The sequence below is a fragment of the Pimephales promelas genome, chromosome 10 (genome assembly GCF_988280905.1).
Source record: "Pimephales promelas chromosome 10, fPimPro1.hap1.1, whole genome shotgun sequence".
In the NCBI taxonomy this organism is placed as follows: Eukaryota; Metazoa; Chordata; class Actinopteri; order Cypriniformes; family Leuciscidae; genus Pimephales; species Pimephales promelas.
The window spans coordinates 25,664,014-25,691,659 of NC_142778.1; the positions used below are offsets into that span (position 1 = coordinate 25,664,014).

Consider the following 27,646-nt stretch of genomic DNA (forward strand, 5'->3'; position numbering starts at 1 on the left):
AGGAAGTTTTATCATGTGTTTACGTAAAAATCAATTCATACACTGACTGACACCGACCGACGCGGACAATCACCTGACCAGACATTATGCCACTTCTCAGACATTCCACAACCTGACAAACTGGGATTGAAAGTTCAATCTGTGATAAAAAAGCACCGACCATTGCAAAAAGCCAGCACAGTGTAAATTGGCCTAAAGGGATGTTGTAGGCTACACGGAAGTACAGTGCGATATTCGTTATTGAAATATAGACCTTATGTAGCCCCGCCCCCTTTCAGCATTGCATTCGTTGTGTTCTGTCTTCCTGTTTATTTCCACAACATGAAGGTAAGATCTTACAGACTGATGACACCTGTTTTAAAAACTTCCCAGTCTGCTGACTTTTGTAAGAAGTTCAGAGACAAAATTCTAAAGATGGCTGCAAGCTTGTCTGGCATAAGGTCTAAATATATTTTTTTGTATCTGTAATGACTACATTAACTACACACCAAATAAATATGTGCACACATGAAATATATATATATTTTTTAAATTAAATGTACAATGTACATAACATTTGGCCTATGAACAAGACAATCAACAATAAAAAAACTCAAGAATCAGGTATTCCATAGAGCCATGTATAAACCTAATAAAACTACCAGTAAAAGTAGATATAGATAGACTTCAGTGAAAAATCTTGGTGTAAAAGTTCATTACAGTAGTTTATGAAGAGAATGGTGATGCAGTGTGACAAAAATGTAAGAAGCCCGCTCAACTTTGTATTTTATGCTGACTTAAAAGTGTCTGCTTAAAGTCTGCTACTTCAGATAATGACTTAACTCAAAACAGTTCTTGGCATATATCTGACTTCATTTCATAATCTTTAATGCAAGCATGTATTTTTTCATCTGGGCAAAAAGTTTGACCGACTTTTACATTAAGCAATTTCCTAGACAGGTTTGCTGTATTCTCCCATTGAGTCTGAATACTGCAATGAGAACGTTACAGTACTGAAAATAGTGTTTGTCTGTGGATAAATGAGATTGATCAAGATAAAACAACAACAACCCAGCAAGCAATTTTGCATTTAAAAGACTTCTAGACACAGCCATGATGTCTAGGATAAAACAAGGCAAAATGTGGGCAGTGAACATGTCAGACCAAGAATAGAAGAACATAGAGCATGTAAAAGAAATGAAACCAAACACCTTGTAATCACTGTTGATTTCACTTACATGATGTAATCTCACAGATCTCGAAAGTTGTTTTGTTACAAATTTCAAGGTTATTTTGGCTAGAAGTGAGCTAGTCATACTTTAACTATATCAGACTGTGAAATGACGCCTAATTGCTTGCTGGGAAAATTCAACACTGTCTCAGTTAAATTAATTTGTTTTATATTATCATATAGTGCCGTACCAGTGAGCTGTGAACTTTAAGGTTTATCAATAATTTGAGTGATTCTATGATTCTAGTTTAGGAGCAGAAACAAAAAAGTAAAGAAAAGAACCAAAACTTTAACATAGATGATTTTTTTTAACATAAAAAAAAAATAAAAAATTAAATAGAGGTTTTAATGAACAAATTAATTTATACATTTTAGCTTAAAATATCATGTTTTATTTACTGGTGCAGCAAAAAAAAAAACATTTTTCAAATATGGTGATTTTAAGACCTTGAAACCTATTTATTAACCTAAATTAAAGTCCTATAAAGGGTATTTTTTGGTGGACTTTTGATTTCTCTTTACAGGCCTAACATTTTACAAACTCTGAAGATATCCTGGTTATACAGTTACAGGTATTCTAAAATAGTCCCATGATATTGTCACCAGTATGCTCAGTGTGATTAGTTTTCATGGACTTTTAAGTTTGCATTCTTCACCTGTTTTTTTTTTTTCTTTTTTTTTCTGTTTTCCGCCACTGATACAAATTCAAATCATTACAGCGGCCATTTTCTCTTTTAGTTAATCATCTCTGTGTATTAAGTTCCTGCAATTCTGTGCATGGTCTGGTTTATGTTAGAGGTTGTGTTTTGTTTGCCTGCCTTTTTTGGATTGCCTTCAAAGTGGATCATTAAAGACTTTTAAAACTTGATCATTGATCAACTTGTGTGATAAGGTTGATATTGAGTAAACAACGAAGGCATTATTCCGGTGAAAGTGAATAAAAAGTGAAAGTGATAAAGTAAAAAAGATGCGTTTTCAAACGAAAATGTATTAGTGTGGTCAAGGCTTGAGATGATTCAGATGATTCTAACATCTAAACTTGCTTTGCCAGTAACAGAGGGTGTGGGTGGATACTGTTTTGCACAAACTGAACCACACTTGACAACTGTTAGTTGAGAAAATTGCACATCAGACATCTCTCACACAATCTTTTTTCTTCCAGTAAAATCAATTTCTTTTCACCAATTCCTCCACCCCCTGGTTTTAAAGCAATGTTCATGCCACTTACAAATCTTACATGATTTTACATATCTGTTTAAAAAAAGAGCTTTCTTAACATTGGTTTGGAGGCCCGTGGTCTGATAAATACGGATATTTAATATTACGTTTAAATCAATTCACAGGTAACTTAATGAAGATGATTTGGGTATTTCTTGTCTCTCTTGTCCTCTGGAAATTTTTGCTTTTCATCAAATAAGAAAGCTGTTTATGCCTCATGATGTGATTTTTCTCAAGACCTGGTCTGGAGAATAACCAATAGAAGTCTTCTTGTCAGTTCTCAGTTTGATTTGTGCACTTGAACTGGAAGGTAAGTCTGAATATAGGCTACATGAATATTCTTACTTTTAATGCTTTTCATACACATAAAATACATTCTTTAAAAAAAACAACAACTATTTTTAGAGTATAGTTGCTGAAAGTAGAGAATGATGCAAAAGCACTACTTCCTTCATGGGAAATTAGGAAGCTGTTAATCCCACAAGATTGTGTCTTTTTCTCAAGAACTGGTTGGACAATAACCACTTGACGTCATCTTGTCATTTCTCAGTTTGATTTGTGCACAGAAACTGGAAGGTAAGTGCGTCTGGACATAGGTTACATTACATGAATAATCGAACATTTAACAGAATTATTGCTTTCATAAGTATGAAATATATATATATATATATATATATTTAAAACATTGTGTGTGTGTCAGATGCAGTGATGATGGGTGGCAATGATCGGGTTGAGCTGACAGAGGAGGAGAGGAGTCGGATTATTAAGCATCTGCAAGCAGGGACTGAAATGATGGTGTTTCAGCAGAAGGCTGAGAGACTCACTGTCCAGGTCCTGATGGAGACCATGCAGGTGGCCTTCATACGCTCCGGCGACAGGATAGTCACAATGTGTACGTTTTCTCCTTGAACGAATAGGCTTGACACAATGCAGTGTTTAAGCTTAATTATTCAAACTAATTATTGAATCAAACAGAGTAATGCTTTTTAAAATAGCAGTTTCACAGACAAGGCTTAAGCCTAGTCCCAGATTAAAATGCATGTTTGAGCTGAAAGCAACTTGCACTTATATATCTTAAAATATGTCAGTGCCATTGTTTTGTCTCAATATGCGCACCAGTAATGTTTTTTTTTCCTAAGGCATGTTTAAAAGCTATTAAATGTCAAAATTTAACCCTTTGATGCGCAAGCTATGGATGCACAACATGGGTCTAGAAAAGACCCGTATTCATTTCCTATGTTATTTCATAATGATGACCCATCTAAAATGACCCATCTATGCAAGCGTGATAAAACAAAAGAATTAAAAAAAAACTTTTTGTTAAAATAGCCAATTTCACAGTTGTTTAGATCAGCACATTTACTGTATCACTTGAAATATGTTTATTGGCACACATAATACACATATAACCGATAACAATGAAATTGAACTGCAGTGCAACTGTATCTCCCCACATTTAATGTGCTGCATCCACCCGGATGATGCGACTGCAGCCATAGTGCACGAGAACGCCACCACACAACGGCTTATGTGACCGATAGCATCGATTTATGACCACAAATAAAAATGAATATGGAGGTACAAGGTTTCTGCCCAACAGCGATAATATATACTTGTATATATATAACTTTCTATTGAAACTTTTATTCTGTTGACCTAGCTATTAGAATATGTCGACTGCAGGCTAATATTGCTAAATATTAGCTAAATTTGTTTCTCTTTTGCACTAGTAATTGATTTCAAGGTCAAGGTTAGCCTAATTGTTCAAATATTATATTAGGCTATATCTAGATGTCTTTTACAAAATATCAAATATTTTCTGTGACAAAAAATGCATTAAATAAAACTTACATGCATGAAATATACAAAAGCAGCCGTGTTGAATTGTGAAATGTGTGGCAGGCGAATAGTTTTCTGAAGTAAATATATTTATACTATTTACAGTACAAATATCAAAGGTTCCTATGGGTCATAATTGATGTAGAAATACAAAAAAATGTATTTGTTTATAAAGTAAGAAAATTGTGGAAATCAAAAACAAGATATTTAATGAATTAATAAATGATAAAATACATTTCTTTCAAATATTTAGCAAAGAAACATGAATATGGGTATTTTTAGACCGCAGTAGAAGGGTAGTGACACAAAAACGATTTTTATTCGAAAAGTAAGAGAGGGAAAATTTAAATAAGGATTTGTAATGATAAAACAAGTTCATTGAGGAATAGCTGGAATACTGAATGATGAAATTAATTTCTTGCAAAGATATAGAAAATGAAAACTAAGTCGGACCCATGTTGTGCATCAAAGGGTTAAATGTTCTAATTGAATTTTAATAATTTAGGCCTAATTATGGCTCTATCTAAGCCCTGTCTCTGAACACACATGTGATCTTCAAGCTAATTCAAGCACTGGTATTTAATTATTCAAAGGAATAATTATACTGAAGATATAATTCACTGAATAATTGCATTTTGTTTGTATATTTGCAGTGGACATTTTTGAGATCAAGGAGGTTCGCCAGGATTTCCAGCGACTCAACGAGAGCATGGGGAGTATATTTCGAAGAATCTTTCGACAGTCTGAAAAAGAGATTCAGCAGGACGGCAAAACGTGTTTCACCATCTTCTATGGATCTGAGTTTATTTTAGAGTCACTGAGTCTTAACGGTATGCAAATGTTTCTTCTCACACATTGTAAGTGCACAGCAAAGATATAGGACTCTTCAAAAAAAATGTATACTTCTATTTAGCAAAAATACATTAAATTGATCAATAGTGACAGTAAATAGGCTACATTTATAATTAATGCTAAATAAATAAATGCTTTAACACTTTATTTTACGACCCGCAAACAACTGCGTAAGTTGACCGAAATTACGTTTCTGTAATTATACCGTACTTCCATGTAGGATAAGGGAACAATATGTTAAGTTTTGGGTAATAAAGGGGTAACAAGCAGATATACAAGCTAATTTTGTATAATGTAATTATTGTAAAACTAACAAACTGAAAATTGTACACCTGTTGTATATAAAAGTTATCATCACATTTTAAAATATGTTCTTGTGCAATTTTACAGGGTAATTTTGACATCTGTGGGATGAAAATTAAACGTGTATATATATATATATATATATGGCTGTATGAAAGCACAGTATGATAAAAAATGAATTTATTGACTTTTCTTACTAGATTAATTAATGTTAAATCAACCCACAGATGCCAAAATTAAATGTAAAATTAAAAAATATATATATAGCCTATATTTTGCCAGAAATGTGATAACTTTTATATACGACGTACAATTTTTGCCTGGAATGTATGAACATAATAGGTACCTGTTAAAATAATTACATTATAAATTATAAATTTGCTTGAATAGCTTGTTACCCCTACCCTATACCTACACAGAGGAACACTATAATTACAGAAACAAACGTACACCGTAATTTCGGTTTACTCACGAAGTTATTTGCAGGTCATATATCTGCTTATTACCCCTTTATTACCCAAAACTTAACATATTGTTCCCTTATACCTACACGGAAGTACGCTATAATTACAGAAACGTACACCGTAATTTCGGTGTACTTACGCAGTTTTTTGCGGGTTGTAAAATAAAGTGTTACCATAAATGCTGTTCTTTTGAACTGTGTATTCATTAAATAACCCAAAAATTATAAGCAACACAATGGTTTTCAACATTGATAATAATAAGAAATATTTATTGGGCAGCAAATCAGCATATGACTGGACTAATGATGCTGACAATTTTAAAATATATTAAAAGATTGAAAATTTAAATTTCACTAATATTTTTACAATATTACTGTTTTTAGTTTGCTAGCTGGTGGAACATCATATGCATATTTTTCACCAGCAAAATTTTAAAGAAAAAAGAAGTTAGTATTTTTGGTTGACCACAGAAGTCTCGCTGGTTAAGATAACTAAAGAGTGTGATGAATAAAGCAGGACACGATCATCGCCAACATCTGTACTAGAAAAAGACAGCATATGCTGGTAAACAGCTTTGCTTGCAAGTACTCTTACTGGAATGGTCCCCATGGAGCACCTGGGGTTACAGTATGTCTTCAAGTGTATCCCGTGGGGAACAATCAAGATTTGCAACCGTCTCACCACTTCATTATGTCCTTATGATAGGGTTGTTGTCCCTCATTCTGTGATGGTACGCTACTATAACAGTGAATGTTCTCAGAACTTTTGCTAGCATTGTGGTAGGTTAAGGTTCTCTCAAATTAATGAACATACGTCCTAATAAAATATTTGATGTTTTCATTGATGTATTTAAGCATCATTTATACATTGTTCATGTAATGTTTTTACCTGAAATGTTAGTTGGATGTTAAACATTCAAAACTTTCCATTATGTTTGCAAAATGATAAAATGCAATATTTGCATTATAACCAAAAACATTTTTAAAAGTCAAAACTGGATATTTTGAACATTCATAAATAACGTTTTTATACATTAATGGGAAAGTTAGCAAAAAAAAAAAAAAAAAAAAACGTTTATAGAAAATATTTTGTTGGGTATTTGTCTTCCACAGCTGACACTGTGGAGGATGCAGAAAAATGGCTGAAAGGGCTGGAGTTACTCAGACAGGAGACACTGGTGGCTCACACACCAGAGATTATAGAGAGGTACACACACACACTTACAGAGAGTGTACCTTGTGTATCAATGAACCGTAACCCAAATTATATGTTTGTTTCATTCTCTGTTTTCATTCTACTGTAGTTGGCTGAGGAAGCAGATGTACTCGGTTGATCAGACAAAGAAAAATAGGTTCTCCTCTTTCTCTTTCACCCGCTTATCCAGTTTCATTGTAGCTTATCACACAGTCTCACTGTAGTCATTTGTTTCTTTTTCTCACAGCATCACCCTGAAAGAGCTCAAGTCTCTCTTGCCACAAATGAACATCATTGTGCCAAGTGGACGTTTTCTGGAGGACAGATTTGTGGTACAAATAATATTGTATCACTGCATATCACTGAATTCTCAGCCCATTCTCACCCCCAAGGCGTCACCTTTGACCATGCTTCAATATCTGACGCTTTAGGCACCCTTTAGCGTCAGTTAGATGACGCCCTAGGATCGCGTCATGTAAGTGACGCTAAAGGGCGCCTAAAACGTCAAACATTGAAGCATGGTCAAAGGTGACGCCTTGGGGTGAGAATGCGTTGGAATTCTACATTTATGTTAATGCATTCGGCTAATGATTTTACTCAAAACAACTGAAGATGTACATTTTATCTACTCCCTAAAAAGTAGATAAAAATTTTTTTTCCCTAAATTTTTTTCTTGCTTTAAAACACATTTAACGTTGTCTGGATGTTGCATTTTCAGGAGGTGGGAGCTAAAGATTATGTCCTGGATTTTCAACAGTTTAACAAATTCTACAATATTTTAGTATTTGAAAACCAGAAGACGGTGAGTTTCAATTCGTTTTTTTTTTAGTAACTTTTTATTAAATTCGTATTTGACTATCAATTCCATTGTATATGAATGTTATTTGTGTTATTGAATGGAACATTTACTTGTTTTAAACATGATATAAATATTTAAGAGAAGTAATTTGTAAAACGTCATGACTAATTTATATTATTTAATCATTTATTAGTTGCTTGAAGAGTTTAAAAAGGGGCCTGCCCCTTTCACAATGAGGTAAGTGGTTCAGTTTGGTGCTTTAAATGGGCCATATCATGGGAAATTTAATTTTAGGCTACTTGTTGCTGCAGTCCGTAGCTTTTTTTTTTAAATGCAAAAGACTTCATTCGGACTTCGAAGTGGCTACAGAACAAAAGAGACTGCAACTAGACCCATGCAAAAACATGTAGTCACGCAATACTGATGTTTTAACAATTTGAGAACAAAATATAATTTGCACGGTTTTTCGTGATATGATAACTTATAAGCGATTGTTAGATTTAATCAGCTCGATTTACTGCAATGTTTGAACCAGAACAAAAGTGGATGTTTCTTACTTGTTCAGATGACATTTTCCGGTGAAAATTCTTATGTTGGTCATACTTCCAAAAATAATAATCTGTGATTCAGAATACCATCTACACCGCATGGTGACTGACAGTCTCACAGTCTCCTCAAACATTGTGTTCATTCGCGCTGTGCCGTGTCAAGGGTGTCGACGTACAACTCACGTAAAAGTTGATAATTCCGCGAATGACTGCAATTGCAGAATTCGAACAGAGATGGCGACAAAGAGGAAAAGCTATGGACTGCAGCTTTAAATAAAGTTAAATGTACCAAGAGAACCAAATTGACCTTTTTTCTATGTATTTCTCTGCAGTAATACTGATAGGCCTGAATCTGCTGTACTTCCCCTCTATGATTTTCAAAACTTTCTTTTACATAGACAGAAGGTAAGACTAATGTATATTATCTTTTATCTACAGGTGAAACTTAAAAAATTAGAATATCATCCAAAAGTTAATTTATTTCAGTAATTCAACTTAAAAGGTGAAACTAATATATTATATAGACTCATTACATGCCAAGTGAGACATTTCAAGCCTTTATTTGTTATATACATTTGATGATTATGGCTCACAGCTTATGAAAACCCCAAATTAAAAATTGTAATATTGTGAAAAGGTTTTCATAAGCTGTGAGCCATAATCATCAAAATTATAACAAATAAAGACTTGAAATATCTTACTTTGCATGTTTTATATCATATATTAGTTTATAATATATCATATATCTATATCATATATTAGTTTCACCTTTTAAGTTGAGTTACTAAAATAAATGAACTTTTGCACGATATTCAAATTTAGTTTGATGCAAAATGTTGGGGTCAGTAAGATTTGTTTAATGTATTTGAATGAAGTCAGTCATGCTCATCCAAGGCTGTATTTATTTGATATTGCGAATACTGTGAAATATTAAATATTATAATTTAAAATAACGTTGTTTTTTTTAAAGAGAAATTCTCCCGTACTGCGTAATATCTTACGCTAGGGGAAAACCTCTTGTCCACGAGATATTGAAACCGAAAATTATGGTTAATTTTGGTTCCCGCCTTACAGGCTAAACTACATTCGGTCTAAAGATCAGTACTGTCTCCCCCGTTACCTCGCTTGAGCTTGAGCACCCTTCACTGATCGATAAAATAACTCCATGGGCAATGAGTAAGACCCATACTGTTACCCAGTTCAGGCCGAACATTTTCATCCTGATTGTGTGGAATACTGTTTATGTGATTAGCTTGTGATTACTTATTGGGAATGATGCTTAAAGCCTCTCTGCGAGTCCCTGCACTATATGAGCCCCGGGCACCTGCCCTTGGGACTTTGGTTTTGGATCCCAGCACGCACAACCTCTCTCGATAGGCTGCTGCCGCAACGTGTTTTACATTAATCCAAAACTAAGGATAATTTTTGGCTTAAAATCTCGTGGAAAAGAGGTTTTCCCCTAGCATAAGATATTACGCAGTACTCGTTCCCTGTTCTGGAGAGAACCAAGGTTACTACATTTTAAAATGTATTTTATTCCTGTGATTACAAAGCTGAATTGAATTTTTAGCATTATTACTCCAGTCTTCGATGTCACATGATCCTTTAGAAATCCTACTGATTTGGTACTCAAGAAAGATTTCCCTTTGTTATTCCCTTAACATATTCCTTTTTTTCTGTCTGTAGGAGGACTGGGCCAAAGATTTTAATAAGGTACAAGAGTTGATGACCATCTTCATCGATGACACCATGAGGATGTCTAATAACCCAAAGTTTACTGTTGGAGAGGTACAGGCTAGAGATCCGTTTAGTTTGACTTCCTCACACCAAATAAATATTTTTCTGCACTTAAACAAATCCATGCAATAACTCCCTTTCTTTCTAGTTCCTCAGTTATCTCTTCTCCAAAGAAAATTCAATTTGGGATGAGAAGTTCTCAGATATTTGCCCACTGGACATGAACAATCCTTTGTCTCACTACTGGATCAACTCCTCTCACAACACGTCAGTGCTGCTGTTCTTCATGCTCATGAAACACATGCAGCTCCTCTTTGTCATGATGAAGTTCCTTTGTTACTTTGTGTTTTGCTTTTTTCACAGATATTTGACTGGAGATCAACTGAGCAGTGAATCCTCAACAGAAGCTTATGTGCGCTGCCTGAGGCTGGGCTGCCGCTGTATTGAGTGTCAGTGTGTTTCTCAGACATTTTATACTAAACTTTATATTTTTATTCCAGTTTTGCTTCATAATCATGTAAGGAATAATGTTGAATAATTATATTTAAGTGGTAGGCCTACCAAGATTTTTAGTTGTTTGGATACTTTTAAAGCTCCAGTCCGTAACTTTTTTGGGTTAAAAATGACCAAAATAAATGTTTGAGCAAGTACTGTACATAAGCAGCCAGTGTTCAAAACTAACTGCTTGGCTTAGAAATCAACAGGAACGTCCAAGGCACTCTCTTTAGAAAATTTAAAAAGCCTTTATTTCTATGGCTTGGTCATAATCAACACTAAACACATAATCAACACATTAAAACACGCATTTCAGCATACAATCCTTCGTCCGGGAGTACACATATAGGAGTCTCGGCTAGTAGGCTATATTACGAATGAGGATGTTGGAGGTGGAGATTTATAGCCTTTTCTCACAGCACTTGATATAATAAAACTTATGAATTTGATGTAGGATATAGAAAGGTTCAGACGACAATCACCAGTGAACAGATTCAACTGTTGTAAAATGCAAAAGACATATGGACTTCTGAGTGGCTGGCTACAGAAAAAAAGACTGCAACCTGACCCATGCGAAATGGCATTAAATGTAGTCACGCAATGCGGATGCTGTTAACTAACAATTTGTGATTCTTAATGACAGTATCCACACCGCGCGGTGAATGACAGCTACACAGTCTCCTGTAAACATTGGATTCATCCGCGCTGTATTATGCCGAGGCACAACTTATGTTAAGTCGATAATTCCGCGAGTGACAGCAATTGCAGATTTCGAACAGAGATGGCGACAAAGAGGAAAAACTGCTTTTAAATAACTTTGAAAGTAATGCAAAAGTACTGTAACATTTATTTCTATAAAAAGTAAATAAGTAACGCAGTGTTATGGTCTTGAAGATGAACCCAAGCACAGACAGAATGCAGACAGTTTATTTATGTTTATTCACCTGGATGAGGCTTGATCTCTTCCAGCCCTAACAGATGTTTTTTTTACTGAGTTCTGAGTTTGAATTCTAAGGCAGTAAACAAAACCTATATTACATACATTTACATTTTCTTTTCTAAAACACATACAGAATATTATTATTTTCTGACCACTTGGAATATTTCCTGACCCTTAGAGCTATGTGTACCATACTAAAAATCTCTTAACATTAAAGAGACTGAACCCAAAATCTCACCCTTATATTGTCTCAAACCTGTATCTGTAGCCTGGCTAACCAAATTCTCGTTGAGACTTGAGTTCTCGTTGAGGTCTGGGTGGGAACCACATGCACAATTTCTCGTATTTGAGGCCTGGTTTACGAATGCCAAAACCGCCGTTTATTGGGTGCTAGGTAGCACAAGGAGTGTTTGCTCATCTGCAATATTGGACGTTTCCTGCAGATGTCAAATAGACGTTTAGAAGATGTCTCTAAGATATAATGATTTGTAATGCATGTTAAACTGACATCGATCTTATAAACGTCTATTTGACATCTGACAGGAAACGTCCTATGGACGTCTTGCAGATGAGCAAACACTCTTAAAATACGTCTTCCAGATGTAAATAGGACATCAAATACCCTAATGTCTAGTTTCAATTAGAAAAACACAAGTATTAAGTACAGTTACATAGATGTTGAAGTTGTTATTTGCATTGAAAATTGTTTGCGCTTGTACTTCACAAGTTAAAAATGAATAAATATTTAATTTAATGACTAAACTGTCAACAACTTTAATCGGGTACGTGTGCACAGCTGAAATTTATGCTACTTAAGCGGTAGCAGCTAGCTGTATCTTGACATTGAAAAGCAACACAACTGGCACTGTGACAACCAGTAGTCTACAGGCATAATGACAATATGATATTAATAAATACCACTTACCATAAGTTAAATGGACTTCGTGTACGACGATGCCTAGCAGTGGCTAACATGTCTTGCCACTTTGAGCTCATCCAGGCCTCGGGAGTCGGGACTGCCAAACAGAAGTTGGTATCGACAATTCTTTATCGCATTTTCTTTCTCGGGACACGGCTGAGCGGCAGATATTCGACGTTGACCGCCTCCTGTACCTGGTCCTCCATTACGGCAATTAATGGCGAGACAACAATAACGACTGGGGTCTCGCGAAGTTTAACGCCAAAAGCTGCTCTTTTTTCAAAATAAACTTGCATTCTAAACTAACGTTACTTAGAACAATATCTAATGCTGCATCAAAAGGTAGCTTCGCGTCTGCTGCCATAAACAAACTGCTTCGGTTCGGTGTGCGTCATCGTCTTGCTGCTCCCTCCCCGTTCTGTGATTGGTTCCCTAAATGAGGCGAAAATCTGGCCATGGTATCCAGACTACCTTTCAGCGTGAATAAATCGCGCTACGGTAAAGCAGTATGGGGAAACCAAAACTAGTATCTATGAGTATCTAGTAACTATCTAGTATCTTCTTCTGTTGAACAAAAAAGATGACTTTCTAAAGAATGTTGGTAATCAAACACTTGACAGTAGCCATTGACTTCCATAGTAGGAAAAATATGTAAGTCAATGGCTAACGTCAACTGTTTGATTACATAATGCATGTAATGCTTTACCCCCAAACTGGTTGTAATTAATATTGTTTTATATCAGGCCCTATGTTATGTTTTGTTGTGTGTTTAATGCAGTGGATTGCTGGAATGGTCCAGATGAGCCTGTCATCTACCATGGTCGGACCATAACCTCCAAGATAAAATTTAAGGATGCGGTGAAGGCCATCAATGATCATGCTTTTGTAACATCTGAGTTAGTCATCAACAACAACAAAACACATTCAATGACATTATCACTGTGCATTGTAAATGTAACATTCAACACTTTTATTTAAATTCCTTTTTGCAGGTATCCTGTGGTGCTGTCCATAGAAGAGCACTGTGATATCAAGCAACAGAAAATGATGGCTCAGATATTACGAGATGTTTTCCAGGACAAACTCCTGACCAAACCACTGGATCCAGAAGCAGTGCATCTACCCTCACCAAACCAACTGAAGGGCAAGATCATCATCAAGGTAGAAAAAACCTTCAGATTTGTCTGTTCATGTAGTTGAACCAACTTTAAAAGGAAAAAAACTGCTTCAGTTTCCAATGTAACATGATTCATGAAGATTTTAGAGTCATGATATGGCAGACAGAGAATATATTTTTTAGTTTCATCATTGTTTCAGTGGATGATTGTCTATTTTTTCTCTCCAACAGCACCAAAAAATAAAAGAGAGCGATTGCACTGATAAGGTATGCATGACACCCTCCTCAAATAGAGCTCAAAATGAAAGCAGTTGCTTATCTCATTCATGTAAAACCAGTCCCAGTTTAATTTTTACCGATTTACTCACAGCATTTGCCTTACCCTCAATAAATGAAATTTCAGAAATTATTCAAAAATCCAAATCTTCAACCTGCAAATTAGACCCCCTTTCTACTGTTCTTGTGAAGGTCATTACTCCTTTTCTGTCCCCTCTCATTATTACAAACATCATTCATTCTTCTCTCACCACTGGAATTGTTCCTTCGTCTCTTAAAACTGCTACTGTATCTCCAATTCTTAAGAAACCTGGTTCAGATCCCAACAATCTAAATAATTTTCGTCCTATTTCAAATTTTCCATTCATCTCCAAAATTCTTCTTTTTCTTGAGCAGAAAAAATAGTTGCTGCTCAACTTCATACTCATCTTTCCAACAATAATCTATATGAATAATTCCAGTCTGGTTTCCGTCCTCTTCATATCACAGAAACGGCACAGAAAATTCCTATCTCTCAAGCCACACTCAGTTCATTCAGTTAAAATCATTCACCTCTCATTCAGTCCCTGTCATTACAGGAGTGCCCCAGGGCTCTGTCCTGGGACCCCTGCATTTCATTGTTTAGTTCAGTTCCATTGCTACGCAGATGACACCCAGCTCTATCTTTCAACCAAACCGAAATCAAAACTTCCACCATCGTCCCTTACTAACTGTCTTCTTGACATAAAATAATAAAAAAGACTCTAACCCTAACCTAATGTTTAAACAACATCCAACTCTGATTTGTTTTGGAAAGCTGTTATTCAGTAGATGAACTTGAAAGATCAAACTGATTACACATTAATGGATCTCATTTAATTTCTGTCCTCTTTCTAGCATATAACTGAATAAATGCACATTTATGCACATGAGGTTTTTTTACATTCATTTTTTTAACATATAGTATGTCATATGTAATTGTATTTGCTCTGAACAGCTGGAGGAAGAAAAGGGAAACGTGGCTGTGAAAAGAAAATTAGACAGCTTCAAGAAAATTGGAGACATTTACAGAGAAACGCTGCAAGTGTTTGAAACATTGGTATTTTTATTTTCCATTAAACAATTTTAAAAATAAGTGTCATAAGAACTGAATGAGGTTTTAAGCGGCACTTTTTTATATCTTCATATTTAACTGCAGATAAGAAATGCTAAAGAAAACACTGTAATGGAGAAGGAAGGCGAGCTTTGCATCTGGGATTCAATAGATAAGGTGTTTTTAATTCATTTAAATGGAATTGCTTTTTTTGCTGTCCCTTATTCATAGTCAGATAATTCATAATATATATTTTTTTCTAATGTAGAGGTTTTACAGACATGACTGTGTGATCTTGGATAATAAGCTTTACTATTCAGAAGAGAAGTGGGAGGAAGACAGTACTAAGGTAAGGGAAGAAGATTACAATAATTGTCTTTGTAAAAACAGTCAGTTCCACTCAAGACACTTTGAGAAATTGTTCAGTCATAAACTCTTTTTTTGTTGTTGTTGGAAACGTCCAGGACGGTTCAGACCGGTACCTGTCAGAGACCTGGTTTCACGGACGGCTGGCCGGGGGCAGAAGAACCGCTGAAAAACTCCTGCGTGAATTCTGTAAAGGGAGGGATGGAAAAGATGGAACGTTTCTGGTGCGAGAGAGTGACACGTTTATTAGAAACTACATCATCTCCCTCTGGTACCCTGCACATCCTTTCATTATTCTTATGCTTTTTTTAAATGTCTTTTTAAAAGTTTTGAAGCTGGATCCTAATTGAATTTCCTGCCACACCTGTGCCAAAAAATGTATTGCATATAATACAGAATCTTACATTATGTGGTCCAACAAAGGCATTTTTAAGTTTATATATATATATACAGTACAAAAAAATCCAGAAAAACACATTATATAAAGGTTTTTATATTGATTAGCATTTAATCGAGTGAAATAAGTATTTCCTACCAACCAGTGAGAATTCTGCCTCTCACAGATTTGTTATGTGGAACAGAGATCAATTAGGGGATCAAATATTTCACTCAATTAATTGTTAATCTATTTACAACCTTTATATATTGTGTTTGTCTGGATTTCTTGGTTGATATTCTGTCTCTGTCCATTCAAATAAACCTACCATAAAAATGATAGACCCGTCCTTTCTTTGTAAGTGGGCAAACTTAAAAAATCAGCCGGGATCAAAAATGATTTTTCCCTCTGTATACTGTTAAAATGTTTTTTAGACTGATCATTTTCAGAAAACAGAAATAATGTTGAAATAATAATATACTGTATGCTCTCGGTAGGACGAGTGTGAGAATTCAGCACTACAGAATCTTCTGGTTCTCAGAAAATGGCCACACGTCCTTCTTCTTGACAAACAAGCGGTGTTTTCCAAGTATGTGTGCCTTGATCGAGCATTATAGACAAAATCTGATTGAGTATGATGGATTCAACTTGCGTCTTACGAATTTCCTGCCTCGGCTCAATTTTGTTTCTCACCACCATAGGGGGTAAGAAGAAAACATGAATTTCAAATGAAATCTTAAAACACTCCTTCATACACACAGATTTCAATTATAGATATATATATATTGTCACGGAAACTAGTAGAAACATCTGGAGATGTCTGTGTTGTCGTCTTTAGGTGGTTTTACAGTAACCTGAGTCGAGCCGAAGCAGAAAACTATCTTCTGAGGATCCCTCGAGATGGAGCCTTCCTCGTCAGACAGAGAGAAGAGCTAGGCACCTTCGCACTTTCAGTCAGGTTTTCCTTTTTATTTCCTTACTATCCTCATATAGACATTACATTTTTTCTCTGTTTGTATCTTAATTTGTTTATTTGTTACTCAGAGCTGAAGGGGATATCAAACACTTTCTGATATGCATAGACAACAGCAAGTATGTGCTGGCAGACACCTACGAGTTTTTTAGCCTTGAAGACATGGTCAGGTGTTTCCGTGAAGACAAGATAAAACTACGCTACCCTGTAACACCACAATTAGTGGAGAGCTTTTATAGGGTGAGAGAAGAGCCACAGGGCCACTTCAATTATTCAGATACAACATTGTGACCATATAAAAGCTGTAGTTGATAACTTTTTCCTTTGCAGGAGGATCTCTCAGCATATGATAATGAGATGTACAGTGAGGTATGTTTGGCCCTAAAAGTATTTAGAAACTTAGTATAAGTTTATAATATCCTACATTTTAAGGGTATCTTAAAATATATATATATATATATATATATATATATATATATATATATAGCAGCTGACCATACATCCAAAAAGGGAAATGTTGGCCAACTTGTTTCGGAGAAAAACATTTTGTGATTGGGAAACATTAATTTTTAATTGTTTTTGAAAGAAGAATCTTATGCTGACCAAGGCTACATCTATTGAATGAATATGAATGTAATGTATATGAATGAATATCAATTTATTTAATTAATATTATATACTTGAATACTTGAATACTTATACTTACACACACACACACACACACACACATATATATATATATATATATATGTGTGTGTGTGTGTGTGTGTGTGTTTAAAATGTTTTCAAATACAAATGTATGTATATTTGTATATTTGAATTGAGCTCAGTGATTGTTTCAGGTCGCTGAAGACAATCCCTTAGGTGTCCAATGTAAAGGTGTGGTGGACATCTCTATGTGCAATGTTGGTAAGTGTTTCTTTGTCACCTGTGTGAATTGATTGTACACACACACACTTTTGCTTAGTTGTGTGACTTGCATAAAAAACTCACCAATTTTCAGCAGATACTGTAAGAAAGTCATCAATGTCCTATGAAAAAAAAAACCCTTATGGTGAACAAAATATAAATTAAGTCTGTTTCTTGTTTCTATCTGTTTTTATTTTAATGGGTTCTCCTCAGCTCGCGAAGCCAAACATGCCAGACACCTCGTGGTGACCCTAATGAACAAGGAGAATTTGAGGCAAACCGAGTTCACGTGTGAGAACTTGGAGCAGGTGGACGAATGGTACCAGGTGATTCTCAACATCATCCAAAGAGGGGAGAGTTTGGAGAGGAGGGTTCGTATATCTGTCTTTCACACAAACTCACATTCAATTTCTGTCATTGTGCTTGATTATGAAATGTAGTGTACTGAAATTTTCTGCATACTGTATATTTATATAGTTTCGATGACCAATACGTCCTGTGAATAATAGAATATCTGTGCACTGACAATATCTCCCTTACTTCTCAAAATAGAGAATAGCAGAAATGGAGTCCAAAACCAAAATAGCAATTGAGATGTCAGACTTGGTGGTGTACTGTCAATCTATCAAGAGCACATTTGGTATGTAATTTCCAGAACAGTGCATGAGCGAAATCTGAAACAAACTACAATGAAAAGCATCTGTACTGCATCTAACACATCAACATAAGCAAAACAATTTCAAGGCCCCATTTAGAACATTCCAGAAATGTTTTGAGGTGAGTGAACCGGACATTTCATTTCATTTATTATTCCATTCTGCACTTTTATGACCTCTCAGAAAAATACAACTACAAAGAAGTTCGCTCCGTCAATGATGCCATGATTCCAAAAGAGGGGAATGAAACTGACGAGGAGAAATCAGACATCATTCTGGAGTATAACCGCACAGCTCTCACCCGTGTGTATCCCTCCGGAGGGCGAGTTGATTCTTCCAACTTTGACCCTTGTCCTTCATGGAAATTAGGCTGCCAAATGGTGGCTCTCAACTTCCAAACTGCTGGTACGTGAAAGAAGAGAGAGAGAGAGAAAGAAAAAGATCTCTTATGCTTACCAAGCCTGCATTTGTTTGGCCAAAAATACAGTAAAAACTGTAATATTGTGAAATATTATTACTATTTAAAATAACTGTTTTCTATTTTAATATATTTTTGAAATCTCATTAATTCCTGTGATGGCAAAAGCCATTTCTCCAGGCCTCCAATCCTCAGTGTCACATGATTCTTCAGAAATTATTCTAATATGTTGATTTGTAGAAAACGTTCTTATTATTATCAATGTTGAAAATGGTTGTGCTGATTAATATTTGATAATAATTCATGATATATTTTTTGCAGGATTCTTTGATGAATAGAAAGGTCAAAAGCGCCATGTTTATTTAAAATATATATTTTTTTTTGGAACATTATAAATGTCTTTGCTGTCACATTTGATACATTATTGTGTTCTTCTTGCAGAATTAAATATATTAATTTCTTTAAAAAAAAGAATTTATATAAAATTGTTGTGTGTGTGTATATATATATATAACTTGAATGTGTGGCTTGTCTCATCCGCTTCCAGTTATTTTAGCTGTACAAAAACAGTCCCTTATGCTGCTTGAGATTGTAAACGGCTATTTTTACATTATTTTAATTTATTATCATAATCATAAACATTGTTTGGAGCGCAAATTATTTTAACATTTACTGCATTTTTTTTTTTTTTTTCCAGTTTTCCAATGTTCATACATTGATATGGGAGTAACTAACCTATCTACTCCAGGGGGCGATAGAGGGTTAACAATTCTGTTTGGAAGGAATGAAAGGCTTCACCCAAAAATGTAAACTGTGTCATCTTTTACTCACCGCCATGTTGTTCCAAACCTGTATGATTGTCTTTCCTCCGTTGAACACAGAAGAAGATTTTTTTTAAGAACATTGGTTACCAGTTTTTCCCACTATGGAATGGCTATCCTCAACTATCTGGTTACAGACATTCTTCATATCTTCTTTTGTTTTCAATAGAAGAAAGAAACTCATACAGGTTTGGAACAACATGAGGGTGAGTAAATGATGACAGTTTTCATTTTTTGGGTGAATAATCCCTTTAACCATATATATGTGCTATTATTACTCATTATTCAGCTAGCTAAACATCTTGACTTTCCTGTAAGTTTCTTGTGAAGTTATTGCTCCACCATGACTGTACTTGACCTTAGAAGAAGAGTTTACACTAATGTCTGCTCTATGATTGTTAAACTTCAGAACCGGTCTCTATAAATGTGTCTAATAAATCTTAATGGCGTCTCTCTTCAGATAAGTTCATGCAGCTGAACAGTGCTCTCTTCAGTCTGAATGGAGGCACAGGTTACGTGCTTAAACCAGAGTGGATTCGAAATCCAACCAAGAAGAAGCCTCCTAAACAAAACATCCGAATCAGAGTAAATACCCATGTTGATTCAGTTTGACGTTTTATCGAGTTCTAGAATGATGGCTGATGATACCACGCAATGTTAAAGGGCTAGTTCCAACAAACAGGAAAATTCTGTCATTAGTTACTCACCCTAGTGTTCTACCAAACCCAGACTTTCGTTGATCTTAAATAATATCTTTATTTGTGTTTTGATGATGAGTGAAAGTCTTATGGGTTTGGAACGACATTAAGGCGAGTTTAATTTTTGGTTGAATGATCCCTTTAAATGAATAGGAATGACATAATCACTTGCAAACCTATATGTCATTTCAAAATTTTCTAAATGTCATTTTCTTTGGTTCCCTTCAGGTGATAGCAGCTAGGCATCTGCCCAATCCAGATCACATCATCAGTCCTTTTGTGCAGGTTGAGCTGTGGCCGTACACTGGAAGTCAAGCAGATGACTACAGTTTCAAGACTACTATGTTCAGTAAGAAAGTGGAAAAGAGAGTTATTGAGAGAAAAAAATGTTTTAGATTACAGTAGTGTTGCTGAATGTTGGTACTGTACCTTCACAGAGGATAATGGACTAAATCCAGTGTGGCTGGGCCCAATGAATCCACCAAAATGCTTTCAAGTAGATGAGCCAGACCTGGCCTTCCTGCGCTTTGTGGTTTTTGAGGAGGACACGTTTTCTGATGCTAAGTTTCTTGCACATGCCACTTTTCCTATCAGAGGTATTCGCTCAGGTAAATCCACCCAATGGATTTTAAGCACCAATAGGCCTTGTAAATCTTTTAGTGAGCTGATGAATTTTATATATATATACATCTCCATGTAAACTCCTAAAATGTGAATTTCTGAAAATGGTGACATCAATGACGTGCATTATGTATTCAGTGGATTTGGGAAACCCTGAATTTGAAGCATTGATTTTATTACATTTCTTTCATAATATAGGTGATTCTCACAAAAGCTTGGTTTTAAAAAATTCAAAGATGAAAATTTAAAAAAAATGCTTGAATTAACAAAAACAAATTTCAGACATTAGAAAAAAAGTCTGGAGAATTTGTGAACTTTAATTTAAAAACATTTACTTACAATTTAAGACCTTTTTGAGCATAATTTCCAAAACAAGTCCTAAAAAATCTCATTACCGAAACAATTGGAAAACATCAACATGGTTAGAAAATAAAATAAATTTTCACATTTTAAAAAAAGGATTATTAACAGTCATGCACAGTTACTGTGACATTATGATGTGACAAACCTGAAAGAACATAATGTGTAGATATTGTAAATGCATTTAAAATGCATTTTATATGAATTAAATTAACATTTAATAATCATCTGTTGCGGTAATGAAACAATGTTTAATATTTCGGTAATGATAATACATTTACTATGTCTAGATTTAATGTAGAACATCCATTTATTTTTTTCTGATTTATTTTAATTTTAATTGGTTTAAATTACAACATAACATACACTCAGTTAAGTTGGACGCATTACGGTAATGAGAATTTTCACAGAAAATACAGTAAAATAGAAAATAAAATTATTCCCACGTTGAAATTACACATTGTGAAAGGTAAAAATCAGTATTGTCTTTATTGTGATGCTTTTTTAAATTACTAAATAACATGTTTGATATTTAAAATTATTAGTGCCGTGGTGTTTTAATTCTTTCGTGAGAATCACCCATATTGAGCCTCTTTATTTACAGTCTCTACTCTCTAAAGGTTTCTGAGCTGTTGCATTTCACTTCTGCTATTTTTGTCTTTTTATTAGGGTATCGTTCTGTTCCACTGAAGAACATGTTTAATGAAAACCTAGAGCTTGCATCTCTTCTGGTGCATGCACAGCAGTTAAAGGTGAGAAACACACACAAACTGATATCTTTCTCTCTTAGGGCCTCATTTATAAAAACGTGCATAGATTTAATTTTAGGGTGTGTGTACGCCAAAATCCACAACAAAACTTTTATATAAAATGGTCTTTGACATGGAAAAGTGCTCAGCACCACACTTTTCCTTGTGGCAGTGTCAGTGTACTGGAAGTATTTGAAAAATGAAGCAATTCCTGCCGCTTGACGTTCTCAAGTAAAGGATATGAATGTTAATGACATTAATCAGATTAAATAAGGTTCGAGTCACAGTTTTCCATTTAGTGTATGTGAACTGATGTTTGCAGCACCAAAAAGACAAACACAGCTCAGGAAGACTTAGAAAATAGAGCAGAATTAGCTCGGACTACTTTTACCATCATTTATAGAACACCTGGAATATTTTTACTACACTAATGTAGGGTAACTGAGCAGACCATGTAAATGTGAAGTCATGTTAATGTATTCAGGATTATGTTAGAATAAGCTGTATTTGCACCTTAGATTTAATGAACAATAAAGGGATAGTTCACCCAAAAATGTAAATAGCGTCCTCATTTACTCACCCTCATGTCATCCCAAACCTGAACGAAAGCCTTACAGGTTTAGAACGACATGAGGGTGAGTAAATGACAATTTTCATTTTTGGGTGAAATAACCCTTTAACCTTGAGACTGCTGATATAAAAGCAGTAACACCTGTCCCTCCTACAATTTTACCACTTCCTCGTTCCAGTCAATAATGAAAAATCTGTTTTGTCAACAGGTGTAAGGTAAATAGCAAGTCTTAACCACCAGGAACTAGCCGCCAGGCAATGTAAATATGGACTTGACTCTGTCACTATGCACTGTGGACTTCATTGCAGAAATACATTTAACTGCTGTGATAAACAAAACTGTATATATATATATAATATATTTGTATTACTTATAATATATGCACATTTGTTCACATGCTCATGTTTTCTGGTTCATAACGATACCCGATAACAGAATTTCCTTTTCTACCTAATGCATCCTTACATCTCAAAATAACATCACGTTAATACATCACCCACGTACTATAACATCACCCCCCATTTTTTTTTTTTTTTAACAAATGGCTAATGTACAAGTAAAATGCATCAATAAAAAAAAGCTTTGAAAGCTTTCTATTTGAAACATATTCACAGACAGTTTATTTTGATTGAAACTGGTTCACATATTAGGCTTATTTTCCTGTTGAAGGTTGTGTGTTCGCATTACAACAGCCACAGAGCAGCAGCAGCAACCCAGCTGTAGGTAGAAGCAGAAAAACACACACGAAATAAGGGCAGCAGTTCTATCTGCAAAAAACTCCAGGAGTCATGGATAATGTAGTTCATTCTGTATGTACAAGCCTGTGCCGCAGGGGCCGCGAGGACCCCGGCCACATCATATTAAGACTCAGTCTCAATTCAACATTACAAAAAGCGCTTTTCAAAGAAAAGAAGAAAAATAAAAGCTGAAATTAATGAGACATTATATGTTGATAAGGAGACATTGGAAACACAGATAGCACAGTGAGCTCCACAGGATATTACAAAATAATCAGGAAACAGTTGACTGAAGTATAAACTGGATTTCCACCCCAATAGATAAGCCATCAGTTCGAAGAGATGGTTTCTTTTTCTTGACAAAATGAAGGCTGGGGGAAACCCAGCCCCCAAATCCTTCCCCACACAGAAAAATGGTCCACTGTTACGACTGAAGACCATTACAGAGTGTCAGTCACATTACCACGGCTTGAGTTTCAGCAGTGTACAGAATGGCACAGTTTCTAACCACTCACGAGCGCACCTCAATAACACACATTCCCAATATAATCCATCGGTTCACTCCATGCACGAAAACTCTGTCCATATTTCACTTTTAGAAACACGTATTGATCCATATGGTAAGTGGTTGAAGGGAGCTAGTGCTGTTACCCTTTATATTTAAATTCGTAAGATCAAATTGCAACATGCAAAAAGAGAATTAAACAAACAAAACAGGCAACAAACATGGATTAAACATATACAGTCTAATAAAAATAAAAATAAAAGACCTGAACGCAATGACAGTACACTTGGCCTGGGGGCGGGCAAGGGGAACAAAATTAGGTGACCATATGCACGCACGCATCTCAAAAAGTGAAGGCAACAAAGAGTCTCCCAAAAACATGAGAGAAAGAGAAATGGGAAATTATATACACTCGTATGTACATTATACAGTATGCAAGATGGCAGGAGCCCAGGACTGAACGCCCCCCCTCTGGACGGCATCTACATCTCTGTGAAATTGAATGCGCGAACACACATGGCAGGACCTACAAAAACTGCTACTTTCAAGACCGGCCACATGGACGTGGCAGCGACTCTATCTAGATATAGTTTAAAGTGGGATTGGAGACAGACACGCCTTTGTAAACATATGAAGAACTCGAGTTAGGACGGCAAATTTATTGTTTTATTTCTGACCGTCTTCATGAGATTTCTTTTTTTTTTTTACTACAAGATGTGTCTCATTTCTTTACAAGTCAAGATATCGTATGTAACTTATTACAGTGGTCAAACTATACGTTCGAAGAGGCGTTAATCAAAACAAAGCGAGAAAAATGAAATACAAAAAGGTTAAACTGCATAACATCGCACAAATCTTGGCTCGATTTGATATAAATATGAGGAACATTGTCAACCGTTGTGGCAGGACACTCTTTGTGGACTCCTATTGACCACTAGAGGCAAAGTTTACAGAGAATAATAAAAGCTATTAATCTGTTTAAAAGTCCATAATGTCTCTATGTACAACTTAACTGACTTTTCTCAGAGTTGCTAGGTGATGCAATCTTTTACAGAAAATGTTTTAGGCACCATCTTGGTTCAGTACGTTTGACAAAAGTACTTAATAAAAGAAAGAAAAAAAGACCAAAAAAAGTGGGGGGGAGGGGGCTCATAAATACAAAGTAGTCCCAGACTACTTCCTGGACGACGTTCTCTTAAATATGGGTGTGAAATAAAAATTACACTGTACAATGAAGCTTAAAACAAAAGGAGAGAAAGAGAAAAGGAAAAGAAAATGACAAACAAAAACGTTTTTTTTTTTTTTTTTTTTTTTTTTTGAGAGACCGAGAGAGAGAGAAGCCCCTGAAATGTTTGCATTAAAAATGGGGATACGTCGATTTTCTTTACAAACACACATATGAAAGCAGTGTATGGAAAAATATGCTTATTCAAGTTGATAAAAAATGATTTTCAGAGCGATAGATATATAGAGATGAACATGTCAAGAAGTGAACATTGTTAACAGACACATTATACACAAGAAATCTCTGTGAGGATGCAAAAATGATCCGACAGGACCAAGCACACATGTAACAAGAGCAGGAAAAAAAAAAAAAAAAAAACATGTGGAAATTGGTTTTCCACAAAGGAGGTGATATCAAAACTGTACTGGAATGTGGCTCTGAATATTCAGGCCTTCACCAGGGGAATTGGCTCCAGATGGTTCAAGGAGAAAGGGAGAAATCAACCGTGTCTTCTATGGGGACAAAAAAAAAAAGAGAGACGCCAGTTATAGGTTAAAACGAGGGACATGGTTCCTCTGAGGGGGTTTGAGATAAAGGCGAGAACGAGACAAAGTCCCCAGGTCATGTCGCTAGAAAGGTTCCTGTGCAGTCTGATGATGTCTCAGGACATACTCTTGCATTGTGATGCCACTACAAAGAGCGACTTCTAGATGATTCTTAAACGTTTATGATATTATAAGAAGGTCCTTGTCGTTTGAATGATGTTCCTATAAATACAGTCCTCGTTTCTTGATTATGTGTCAGCGTTTTCCTGTGTTTATAAATCTCCTTGAGCATTGTGTTCACCACGCCTCAGTGTAGCGAACGTCCACTTCCTTTAGATTGGGTAGTTTCACCTGTGGGTAGGATTGGAGAGAGAGGTTTAGATATAGAGATGCTTAAGGTGACATCCCAGACAGGAACATAGTGTTGGCCCAAATCTGGTACACGTGGATTCCACACATACCAAATGTGGGCCGGATCTGGGCCCACACTATGTTCCTGGAAAACATTCTTATCGGCCCATCATTCTCTGATTACAGAGTACAATTGATTAATCTATTGTTGAACAAGGAACATGTTTTAATTGTAGATCATATTGTGCACATAGGCAATACAAATTGGCTGGATGATAAGATTTAAAAGTGAATGTGTGTAATTTATGCACCATTAGTGTCACCAAATGGAGTTCAAACTACCCCATTTGCTTTTGGCCAACCAAACAGATAACTACACCCCCAAAGTTGCTGTTTTGTGCTGGTTGTAATGCCCAAACAAAAGCACCACAGAATCACAGTATTTAGATTTTGGGGGGAAATGAACACTACTTATTAAAGTTTAGAGTCGGTAAGATTTTATGTTTTTGAAAGAAGACATCAAGCCTCTTACCTTCAAATCCTCATAGGTGTCTGCAGTGAGTTTAGTACTGTTCATATTCAGGCTGCACAGGCTTTTCATAGCTGCAAGGTAAAGTTGAAATAGGTTAGTTGTCCCACATGTTGACTAATATAAACCAATAATGTGTTAGGAGTCCAGACACACACTAAAGGCTCTTTACATCAAATATTTTTTCAATTAGTTTACTGCATTTGTTAAACGGATTGGCAAAAAATTAAATACTGTCATTTACTTGGATGTTTAGATCAATACAAGAAAAAATATGATGGTTTATATGTAAAAAAAAAAAAAAAAAAAAAAAGAAGCTGGGTAAAGTTTGGGTTAAGTGAATGGACCTGACTGAAATTTGAAAGCTTCACTTATTAAATTTCATTTGTACTTGTAGTCAAATTGTGGCCAGGCATAACAGGATGTCTGACTTCACTGATGGCAAAACCCACTGTGTTCTTGTGTGCGTTACGTGGCAAAATTAAAACATGACAGCAAATAACATTTGAGATCTACAGCAGAGAGGAAAATCATCTGCGAACGTCACATTTTATGATACCTTGGAGCTTGACGGTATAAAACACCATCCACTTTTGTAACAATACAAGAAAAACAGAAGCTCGGACATTGTGTTCTTATTTGTACGTGGGTCAAACTGGTCTGGAATGACATGAGGGTGAGTAAATCATGACAGGATTTTTATTTTTGGATGATTTTGGACACCGTTTGGACTCTTCAATTGAGCAGCAGCTGTTTTTTGACAGTTCAGAATGAAGGTAGCTGGATATAAGATGCGTGTAATGCGCTCTTACAGCTGAGGGAGAGCAGGCCAGCGTCTGTGACTGGAGTCTCACACAAGTTCAAAACCTGCAGACAGGCCAGATGCTCTGAGAGCAGACGGAGCCCTGCATCTCCAAACTGAAAAAGTGAAAACACAAACCAAGTCAATTAAAAGTCATTACATTTTTGAGAAATTAACAAACAAACAAAAGTATACTTTTATTAAGCAAGGACACAGTAAATTGAACTAAGGTTACAGTATAATAATACTGATCATAATAATTTGCAACATAATTCTAAGGACTGGATTTACCTCACATTGTGACAATTTTTGGGCAGCCCCAATAACCCTACAAACGTTATATATGTCAGATGCGTATGTGTCATTATATTATTAACATTCTACTAAAATAAGATTCAAAAGGAGTTTTTTTTTTTACACTTATTGGAGAAACCAGTTCTGTATTATGTTT

At 35.4% G+C, this 27,646-nt stretch overlaps 2 protein-coding genes across 4 annotated transcripts in view; one reads left to right on the forward strand and one right to left on the reverse strand.

The window, feature by feature from the left end:
• The first annotated feature begins 2,465 nt into the window (after positions 1 to 2,465).
• LOC120461979 (1-phosphatidylinositol 4,5-bisphosphate phosphodiesterase gamma-2) lies at positions 2,466 to 23,636 on the forward strand. 3 transcript variants are annotated; one of them, XM_039650366.2, is made up of 34 exons: positions 2,466 to 2,553; positions 2,666 to 2,738; positions 2,933 to 3,004; positions 3,129 to 3,320; positions 4,921 to 5,097; positions 6,999 to 7,092; positions 7,190 to 7,237; positions 7,328 to 7,412; positions 7,799 to 7,882; positions 8,073 to 8,116; positions 8,760 to 8,832; positions 10,114 to 10,215; positions 10,313 to 10,431; positions 10,528 to 10,613; positions 13,297 to 13,414; positions 13,511 to 13,679; positions 13,867 to 13,902; positions 14,888 to 14,989; positions 15,089 to 15,160; positions 15,252 to 15,332; positions 15,448 to 15,620; positions 16,223 to 16,429; positions 16,564 to 16,683; positions 16,770 to 16,938; positions 17,029 to 17,067; positions 17,541 to 17,607; positions 17,821 to 17,978; positions 18,160 to 18,247; positions 18,447 to 18,668; positions 19,963 to 20,087; positions 20,429 to 20,549; positions 20,638 to 20,808; positions 21,851 to 21,933; positions 22,710 to 23,636. In XM_039650366.2, the coding sequence occupies exons 4-34, from the start codon at positions 3,137 to 3,139 to the stop codon at positions 22,713 to 22,715; spliced, it is 3,423 nt and encodes a 1,140-aa protein (XP_039506300.2). In that variant the 5' UTR covers positions 2,466 to 2,553; positions 2,666 to 2,738; positions 2,933 to 3,004; positions 3,129 to 3,136; the 3' UTR covers positions 22,716 to 23,636. The 3 variants fall into 3 exon arrangements, with proteins under 3 accessions (XP_039506300.2, XP_039506298.2, XP_039506299.2); XM_039650364.2 differs by having other exon boundaries at positions 21,851 to 23,636; XM_039650365.2 differs by lacking the exon at positions 2,466 to 2,553 and having other exon boundaries at positions 2,637 to 2,738; positions 21,851 to 23,636.
• Positions 23,295 to 27,646, reverse strand: part of cmip (c-Maf inducing protein) — a 34,623-nt gene continuing 30,271 nt past the window's right edge. Inside the window, exons 19-21 of the mRNA XM_039650367.2 lie at positions 27,206 to 27,311; positions 26,397 to 26,467; positions 23,295 to 25,864 (exon numbers count right to left, since the gene is read on the reverse strand). Of these exons, the coding sequence (XP_039506301.1) occupies positions 25,811 to 25,864; positions 26,397 to 26,467; positions 27,206 to 27,311 (231 nt within the window). The 3' untranslated portion in view covers positions 23,295 to 25,810. The remainder of the gene's footprint in view (positions 25,865 to 26,396; positions 26,468 to 27,205; positions 27,312 to 27,646) is intronic.

What these genes read in the sequence shown, in the direction of transcription:
- LOC120461979 (XM_039650364.2), top strand. Translation starts at nt 3,137, where the DNA reads ATGATGGGTGGCAATGATCGGGTTGAGCTGACAGAGGAGGAGAGGAGT. An exon ending in CGACAGGATAGTCACAATGT is followed by an intron (nt 3,321 to 4,920) that starts GTACGTTTTCTC and finishes GTATATTTGCAG; the next exon opens with TGGACATTTTTGAGATCAAG. An exon ending in TGCAAGTGTTTGAAACATTG is followed by an intron (nt 14,990 to 15,088) that starts GTATTTTTATTT and finishes ATTTAACTGCAG; the next exon opens with ATAAGAAATGCTAAAGAAAA.